At 49.2% G+C, this 10,106-nt stretch overlaps 1 protein-coding gene across 5 annotated transcripts in view; it reads left to right on the top strand.

Moving 5' to 3' along the window:
- The first annotated feature begins 220 nt into the window (after positions 1-220).
- The window catches only part of STEAP3 (STEAP3 metalloreductase), a 29,722-nt gene continuing 19,836 nt past the window's right edge, over positions 221-10,106 (top strand). The window contains exon 1 of one of the 5 annotated variants that reach the window (XM_088475486.1): positions 221-298. Coding sequence is in view for 1 of the 5 variants with exons in the window: in XM_088475489.1 (XP_088331615.1) it covers positions 324-348 (25 nt within the window). In the remaining 4 variants the exon portion in view is untranslated. The other 4 variants (XM_088475489.1, XM_088475487.1, XM_088475485.1 and 1 more) reach the window with 4 other exon arrangements.

Here is a 10,106-nt window from a genome sequence, read left to right as displayed (position 1 = left end):
GAATGGTTGGAATGTACACAGGCAGGGTAGATACATTATGGTTGGTATGTACACAGGCAGGTTAGATACATGAATGGTTGGTATGTACACAGACAGGTTCGATACATGAATGGTTGGTATGTACACAGGCAGGGTAGATACATTATGGTTGGTATGTACACAGGCAGGGTAGATACATTATGGTTGGTATGTACACAGGCAGGTTAGGCTTAGGCTGATGATCCTCTGTATGTAAGTGAGGGTCCCGCCCTCTCTGGGTCAGGACAGGAGGCGGCTCCCGGTGACGGACAGACTGAAGGTGAGAGGGGGGTGTAGCGCCGGTAATGTGGGGTTCAGATGGGGACTTAGGTGAGTCACGTGTGCCGGAAGTACTGCGCTCAGGTCCCCACGCAGTCCGGTGTACCCCGGCGGGCATTCCTGTACCCTCCCCCAGCCACCACCCATCCTGTGCCCGCATGTGACACACGTTACACATGCCATGCATCATGTCTGTCTGTTTTTTCCGGGGATCGCACATTACTGTTACACGGCGCTGTGCAGCATGGAGAGCCGCCCTGGCCCTGCCTCACCCAGGAAATATCATTGTGCCCAAACACAGGGCTGCGTATCACACACCTGATCCCTACTTCTGTACCTCATCCCTACTCTACGTCCTCTGTACACTACTCCTAATCCCTACTGTATGTCCCCTGTACACTGTAATCCTAATCCCTACTGTATGTCCCCTGTACACTGTAATCCTAATCCCTACTGTATGTCCCCTGTACACTGTAATCCTAATCCCTACTGTATGTCCTATGTACACCATACTCCTAATCCCTACTGTATGTTCTGTACTCTGTCCCCTGTACACCGTACTTCTAATCCCTACTGTATGTCCTCTGTACACTACTCCTAATCCCTACTGTATGTCCCCTGTACACCGTACTCCTGTTCGCTACTATATGTCCTGTACTCTGTCCCCTTTACACCGTACTCCTAATCCCAACTGTATGTCCCTGTACACTGTAATACTAATCCCTACTGTATGTCCTATGTACACCGTACTCCTGATCCCTACTGTATGTCCTGTACTCTGTCCCCTGTACACCGTACTCCTAATCCCAACTGTATGTCCCTGTACACTGTAATACTAATCCCTACTGTATGTCCTATGTACACCATACTCCTGATCCCTACTGTATGTCCTGTACTCTGTCCCTGTACACCGTACTCCTAATCCCAACTGTATGTCCCCTGTACACTGTAATCCTAATCCCTACTGTATGTCCCCTGTACACTGTAATCCTAATCCCTACTGTATGTCCCCTGTACACTGTACTCCTAATACCTACTGTATGTCACCTGTACACCGTACTCCTAATCCCTACTGTATGTCACCTGTACACCGTACTCCTAATCCCTACTGTATGCCCTCTGTACACCGTACTAATCCCTACTATATGTCCTCTGTACAGTGTACTCCTGATCCCTACTGTATGTCCCCTGTACACCGTACTTCTAATCCCTACTGTATGTCCCCTGTACACCGTACTTCTAATCCCTACTGTATGTCCTCTGTACACCGTACTCCTGATACCTACTGTATGTCCTGTACTCTGTCCCCTTACACCGTACTCCTAATCCCAACTGTATGTCCCCTGTACACTGTAATCCTAATCCCTACTGTATGTCCCCAGTACACTGTACTCCTAATACCTACTGTATGTCACCTGTACACCGTACTCCTAATCCCTACTGTATGTCACCTGTACACCGTACTCCTAATCCCTACTGTATGCCCTCTGTACACCGTACTCCTAATCCCTACTATATGTCCTCTGTACAGTGTACTCCTGATCCCTACTGTGTGTAATCTGTACACCATACTCCTAATCCCTACTGTGTGTAATCTGTACACCGTACTCCTAATCCCTACTGTATGTCCTCTGTACACTGTACTCCTAATCCCTACTGTGTACTATGTATCACGCACTCGCGAGCCATCCTGTATGTACTCTGTACCCCACACTCGCTACCCGTCCTGTATCCTGTATGTCCTCTGTACCCCACACTCGCTACCCGTCCTGTATGTCCTCTGTACCCCACACTCGCTACCCAACCTGTATGTCCTCTGTACCCCACACTCGCTAGCCATCCTGTATGTCCTTACTCTGTACCCCACATTCGCTACCCGTCCTGTATGTACTCTGTACCCCACACTCGCTACCCATCCTGTATGTACTCTGTACCCCACACTCGCTACCCATCCTGTATGTCCTCTGTACCCCACACTCGCTACCCGTCCTGTATGTACTCTGTACCCCACACTCGCTACCCATCCTGTATGTACTCTGTACCCCACACTCGCTACCCATCCTGTATGTCCTCTGTACCCCACACTCGCTACCCGTCCTGTATGTCCTCTGTACCCCACACTCGCTACCCATCCTGTATGTCCTCTGTACCCCACACTCACTACCCAACCTGTATGTACTCTGTACCCCACACTCGCTACCCATCCTGTATGTCCTCTGTACCCCACACTCGCTACCCGTCCTGTATGTCCTCTGTACCCCACACTCGCTACCCATCCTGTATGTCCTCTGTACCCCACACTCGCTACCCGTCCTGTATGTCCTCTGTACCCCACACTCGCTACCTGTCCTGTATGTACTCTGTACCCCACACTCGCTACCCGTCCTGTATCCTGTATGTCCTCTGTACCCCACACTCGCTACCTGTCCTGTATGTACTCTGTACCCCACACTCGCTACCCGTCCTGTATGTCCTCTGTACCCCACACTCGCTACCCATCCTGTATGTCCTCTGTACCCCACACTCGCTACCCGTCCTGTATGTCCTTACTCTATTTAGTCAGTCTCCCACCTTTCGTATAATTATTATTCTCCCATATATGAGACCTATACAAAGTAGATATAGGGGCCCATTTATCATGAAATATTTGTGGCTTATTCCCCTCCTTTTTTCAGGGGGGTAACCGCAAATATTTAGTATCACCCCCATGTAAGAAGGAGGGACCGCAACTCCGATACCTGCTGCGATTCCCTCCATTCCCGCAGGTAGCCGCATCTCCTATAGGTTTCTATACGGGATGGGATGCGATGCTGCCATATTTACCAACATTCGAAATTCGATGCATTCCTGATATCGGCCCCAACAGCTAACGCCATCTGAGGATGGGCTACATATCGCAGAACTTACCGGGAGAAGGCTCCATAGGACAGCACCCGGCCACATCGCAGTGACAGCGCCTTTTGGAGCCCGTGTCCCTGCATGTACCGGATGATACTTCCCGGCGCTATGATCGCATTGTGCAATGCGGTAACGTCATGCCCAGATCACATTGCTAATGCGATTATTAATAAATGGGCCCATAGTCTTTCTAATCTAGGGTACCTATATTATCTATGTCTGTGGAGAGGCAAAGGTAAAATGTGCAGACGGATTATAGTAATAAAGCTGCCGGTATCTTCCCGCCACGTAGAAAGAAAAAACGTTATTTTTGTTACATTATTATTTGCGCCCCCTTGCATCGTAATCTGCCACATCCATGTGTATATTTGCACCCTTTGGGTTCCGTTAGTTGCATTCAAGTCAGCCATAAACACCCACATAGCGTCCGCAGAGTTATGGATCTCTGCATCATACCAGCCATCCATGAAGTACCCAGTATTCCTCGCGTCTACAAGCCCTTACCATACCTAGCCCATGTGCAAACACCCCGTTACCACCCAGTTACGTTGCTTCAGCTGCAAGTGGAAATGTGACTGAGTTGCGTATGATTCCGTAGCAGGCGCGGTGCAAAATCCCGCTAGATCCGTCCATGAAACAGTCTTGGGGCATATTTATTGAACTCTAAGGGGCATATTTATTCATTACTGGTTTTGAGACCTGATAATTACTATATCATTTCTTATCTCTGATTATAACAAATTAAGGATCGCCCGGATGTATAAATAAACGTATGCAGGGACAGGAGCCCATCCCTGCGCAGTGATCGCTAATGCAATAATTTAACTTCAGGACCCCAGCGCGTTATTACGCATGCGCAGTAAGTTGACCATGAATGTGCGGGCAGGAATCGCCGGGGAGGGATCCTACGAAACCCTCTCCCGGTAATTTCTGTTAAGTGTAGGCCATAGGGTACAATAGCTTACACTTTGCACATAAGCAGCCCCCATATCAAATTTCTATGGGGGCTTCTTATGCAGATATCTGAGATCCCTGTACATACATACATCTTGGGGGTACTTATTATTTGGGGTCTTTTTGGTGGATACTCCACAAATATGAATTGATAAATAGGACACTTATACCCCTTTTACACCGGAGCTAAAACGCGGGTTTTTGAAGTGTTAACCCGGGCAGCTCCCTGGTGTAAAAGGGGAGAGGGTTGGATCGCCGGGTCGAGTGACCCGGCAATCCAACCCAGGTAACTAGCAGGGTTCAACATGGGCGCAGCCCATGTAACCCTGCTGTGAGAACAGCGTGCTCCGGGTCACGATGACCTGGAGTGCGCTGCTAGCCGGCCGATTGGTCCGGCTTCAGTGGCGCTTGGAGATGACGTCATCTCCAAGCGTCCACTTTCACGCCGGGAAAGCCGGGTCTATGCAGACCCGACTCTGGTGTGAGCGGCGCCGACTCGGGAATATCCCGAGTCGGCGCCGGCTAAATTCCGGGTCTAATCTGCATAGGAACTTTGGCCCTCATTCAGAGCCGCTCGTTAGCGGCAGTACGCTCGTTCGGAGCGATGTTTGCACATCTGCGCATGCGTACGCTTTTTAGTACGCATGCGCGAACCAGTCAGTGCGGCCGAAAATCGTTTGTACGCTATATAGCGAGTGCCTGCTATTTTGAGTGACAGAATGAGGCGTATGTGGGTGGTAACAGGGGAAGGTGCTTGAAAATGGGGAGTGGAGATCCGAACGCAGGCGTGCTTAAAGGTCAAAACGGGCGTTTTATGGGTGTGTATATTTAAAACAGCAGCGTCATTGATCACGTCACTGGGTTATTTTAGAGCCAGAACTGCTCGCAAATTTGTGGTAGCAAACACCAACCACAAGAATAGCGAGCAGTTCATACCCTTGTCGATGTACTCGATTAATCTAATAAATAGCGGACATGACGTAGGATGCGAGCGGCCAGGGGGCGTTTTTAACAAATAAACGAGCGTAAGTTTTGCTCGTTCGTTCAGACTTAGAGGTGTGAACAGACTGCAATGTGCGTACGGATCATTTGAATAGCCACCCCTTGTTTTTAAACGAACGACCGCAAATAGCGAACGGCTCTGAATGAGGGCCTTTGTTCCAACTCCGGGTCAGACCCAGAACTTTGGTGGAAAAGGGGTATAAATGGGCCCACTGACATATAGGGGTAAATGTATTGGAAGCTCCATTTTTTTAAAGATGAACCCAAATAACTGAGTTTGCCTTTACATAAATTGCCACTTTTATTGCGGCGTGTTTGCATACGGTCAAGACAGCTGCAGATGCAAATGCTCTGTTATCCAGGGTCTGCTGGGACCTGAAGTGCACCTGCAAACAAAAATATATACTATAGAATAAAAATGCAGATAACGTGCTTCTATTTCCTGTTATCGTATGTTCTTTATTTATATCATGATCCCTTTTATGTACAGCGCCACTCGGGTGCAGCGAGATATGCCGGCGCTCTATAAATGTTGATAATATGTTGCACTTATAAATGTCACTTTGCACCCCGTAGAATTGCGCAGGAAAATGAACGAAGCACAGGCGGATATTGTGTAGGTACATGATGGAGCATTGAATTCGGGTGAATAACTTGGGTGGCTATATCTGCTACCGCACACACGTTGCACGCTTAATAGCCTGATGTAGTTGATGGTGCAGCCATGTCGTGTAAGCTGTTTATTCCCAGTGTCTGTTCTTTATGAATGGCAGCATTAGATAAGAGGAGTAAATCCCACTGCAAAGCAATTTCCATCCAAACAAGGTTCCGTGAACGAGGAGGGTTATCACTTGGCCCCAGAGGTGCAGATTAGGGAGGGGTACAGGCATACAGTACAGCCTATTCTACATTCAGAGTCACAGACTATCTGAGCTCGGCCACGCCCAAAACCGTGTGTCAGCAAGACCGTGTGTGGCAGGGAAGGGGTTAAGCGGCAGAGATAAAGGGAGAAATGAGGAGCTGGTCAGGTCTGACTGGGACCAGCTGCTGGGACTGACTGGAGACTCTCTGGGATGGGATAAAAGTGAGGACCTGGAGGTGCTGGTGCGGAGTAATTGTGCGACATGGAAATTGTCTCCTGCCCCTTATCTGTAGGTGACATTGTGAGTATATTGCACTTGTGCTGGAGGTGTGTGTGCAATGTCTCCTGCCCTTTATCCGTAGGTGACATTGTGAGTATATTGCACTTGTGTGGGAGGTGTGTGTGCAATGTCTCCTGCCCCTTATCCGTAGGTGACATTGTGAGTATATTGCACTTGTGCTGGAGGTGAGTGTGCAATGTCTCCTGCCCCTTATCTGTAGGTGACATTGTGAGTATATTGCACTTGTGCTGGAGGTGAGTGTGCAATGTCTCCTGCCCCTTATCTGTAGGTGACATTGTGAGTATATTGCACTTGTGCGGGAGGTGAGTGTGCAATGTCTCCTGCCCCTTATCCGTAGGTGACATTGTGAGTATATCGCACTTGTGCTGGAGGTGTGTGCAATGTCTCCTGCCCCTTATCCGTAGGTGACATTGTGAGTATATTGCACTTGTGCTGGAGGTGAGTGTGCAATGTCTCCTGCCCCTTATCCGTAGGTGACATTGTGAGTATATTGCACTTGTGCGGGAGGGGTTTGTGCAATGTCTCCTGCCCCTTATCTGTAGGTGACATTGTGAGTATATTGCACTTGTGCGGGAGGTGAGTGTGCAATGTCTCCTGCCCCTTATCCGTAGGTGACATTGTGAGTATATTGCACTTGTGCGGGAGGTGAGTGTGCAATGTCACCTGCCCCTTATCCGTAGGTGACATTGTGAGTATATTGCACTTGTGCGGGAGGTGAGTGTGCAATGTCTCCTGCCCCTTATCCGTAGGTGACATTGTGAGTATATTGCACCTGTGCGGGAGGTGAGTGTGCAATGTCTCCTGCCCCTTATCGGTAGGTGACATTGTGAGTATATTGCACTTGTGCGGGAGGTGTGTGCAATGTCTCCTGCCCCTTATCCGTAGGTGACATTGTGAGTATATTGCACTTGTGCTGGAGGTGTGTGCAATGTCACCTGCCCCTTATCCGTAGGTGACATTGTGAGTATATTGCACTTGTGCTGGAGGTGTGTGCAATGTCTCCTGACCCTTATTATCAGTAGGTGACACTGTGAGTATATTGCACTTGTGCGGGAGGTGAGTGTGCAATGTCTCCTGACCCTTATTATCCGTAGGTGACACTGTGAGTATATTGCACTTGTGCGGGAGGTGTGTGCAATGTCTCCTGACCCTTATTCGTAGGTGACATTGTGAGTATATTGCACTTGTGCGGGAGGTGAGTGTGCAATGTCTCCTGACCCTTATTCGTAGGTGACATTGTGAGTATATTGCACTTGTGCTGGAGGTGAGTGTGCAATGTCTCCTGCCCCTTATCCGTAGGTTACATTGTGAGTATATTGCACTTGTGCGGGAGGTGAGTGCAATGTCTCCTGCCCCTTATCCGTAGGTGACATTGTGAGTATATTGCACTTGTGCGGGAGGTGAGTGTGCAATGTCTCCTGCCCCTTATCTGTAGGTGACATTGTGAGTATATTGCACTTGTGCTGGAGGTGTGTGCAATGTCTCCTGACCCTTATCCGTAGGTGACATTGTGAGTATATTGCACTTGTGCTGGAGGTGTGTGCAATGTCACCTGCCCCTTATCTGTAGGTGACATTGTGAGTATATTGCACTTGTGCGGGAGGTGAGTGTGCAATGTCTCCTGCCCCTTATCTGTAGGTGACATTGTGAGTATATTGCACTTGTGCTGGAGGTGTGTGCAATGTCTCCTGACCCTTATCCGTAGGTGACATTGTGAGTATATTGCACTTGTGCTGGAGGTGTGTGCAATGTCACCTGCCCCTTATCCGTAGGTGACATTGTGAGTATATTGCACTTGTGCGGGAGGTGAGTGTGCAATGTCTCCTGACCCTTATCCGTAGGTGACATTGTGAGTATATTGCACTTGTGCTGGAGGTGTGTGCAATGTCACCTGCCCCTTATCTGTAGGTGACATTGTGAGTATATTGCACTTGTGCGGGAGGTGAGTGTGCAATGTCTCCTGACCCTTATTCGTAGGTGACATTGTGAGTATATTGCACTTGTGCTGGAGGTGTGTGCAATGTCTCCTGCCCCTTATCCGTAGGTGACATTGTGAGTATATTGCACTTGTGCGGGAGGTGAGTGTGCAATGTCTCCTGCCCCTTATCCGTAGGTGACATTGTGAGTATATTGCACTTGTGCTGGAGGTGAGTGTGCAATGTCTCCTGCCCCTTATCTGTAGGTGACATTGTGAGTATATTGCACTTGTGCGGGAGGTGAGTGTGCAATGTCTCCTGCCCCTTATCCGTAGGAGACATTGTGAGTATATCGCACCTGTGCGGGAGGTGAGTGCAATGTCTCCTGCCCCTTATCCGTAGGTGACATTGTGAGTATATTGCACTTGTGCGGGAGGTGAGTGTGCAATGTCTCCTGACCCTTATTCGTAGGTGACATTGTGAGTATATTGCACTTGTGCTGGAGGTGTGTGCAATGTCTCCTGCCCCTTATCCGTAGGTGACATTGTGAGTATATTGCACTTGTGCGGGAGGTGAGTGTACAATGTCTCCTGCCCCTTATCCGTAGGTGACATTGTGAGTATATTGCACTTGTGCTGGAGGTGAGTGTGCAATGTCTCCTGCCCCTTATCTGTAGGTGACATTGTGAGTATATTGCACTTGTGCGGGAGGTGTGTGTGCAATGTCTCCTGCCCCTTATCCGTAGGTGACATTGTGAGTATATCGCACCTGTGCGGGAGGTGAGTGCAATGTCTCCTGCCCCTTATCCGTAGGTGACATTGTGAGTGTATTGCACTTGTGCGGGAGGTGAGTGTGCAATGTCTCCTGCCCCTTATCCGTAGGTGACATTGTGAGTATATCGCACTTGTGCTGGAGGTGTGTGCAATGTCTCCTGCCCCTTATCCGTAGGTGACATTGTGAGTATATTGCACTTGTGCTGGAGGTGAGTGTGCAATGTCTCCTGCCCCTTATCCGTAGGTAACATTGTGAGTATATCGCACTTGTGCGGGAGGTGAGTGTGCAATGTCTCCTGCCCCTTATCTGTAGGTGACATTGTGAGTGTGTTGCACTTGTGCCTGTGTGGGAGGTGAGTGTGCAATGTCTGCTGCCCCTTATCCGTAGGTGACATTGTGAGTATATTGCACTTGTGCGGGAGGTGAGTGCAATGTCTCCTGCCCCTTATCCGTAGGTGACATTGTGAGTATATTGCACTTGTGCGGGAGGTGAGTGTGCAATGTCTCCTGCCCCTTATCCGTAGGTGACATTGTGAGTATATCTTGTGCGGGAGGTGAGTGTGCAATGTCTCCTGCCCCTTATCTGTAGGTGACATTGTGAGTGTGTTGCACTTGTGCCTGTGTGGGAGGTGAGTGTGCAATGTCTGCTGCCCCTTATCCGTAGGTGACATTGTGAGTATATTGCACTTGTGCGGGAGGTGAGTGCAATGTCTCCTGCCCCTTATCCGTAGGTGACATTGTGAGTATATTGCACTTGTGCGGGAGGTGAGTGTGCAATGTCTCCTGCCCCTTATCCGTAGGTGACATTGTGAGTATATTGCACTTGTGCGGGAGGTGAGTGTGCAATGTCTCCTGCCCCTTATCCGTAGGTGACATTGTGAGTATATTGCACTTGTGCGGGAGGTGAGTGTGCAATGTCTCCTGACCCTTATCCGTAGGTGACATTGTGAGTATATTGCACTTGTGCGGGAGGTGAGTGTGCAATGTCTCCTGCCCCTTATCCGTAGGTAAGATCCAGGTTCCTGCAACTGTGTCCCTGGAAGTTTCTGTATCTGGCATCAATCTGACCCCAGGCACAGTACTGCTGTCTGTATACACAGGAT

The sequence above is a fragment of the Taudactylus pleione genome, unplaced genomic scaffold, assembly GCF_031769625.1.
Source record: "Taudactylus pleione unplaced genomic scaffold, aTauple2 ptg000173l, whole genome shotgun sequence".
Classification (NCBI taxonomy): domain Eukaryota; kingdom Metazoa; phylum Chordata; class Amphibia; order Anura; family Myobatrachidae; genus Taudactylus; species Taudactylus pleione.
The sequence above is the reverse complement of the archived record's forward strand: the minus strand, read 5'-3'. Positions and strand labels throughout refer to the sequence as shown.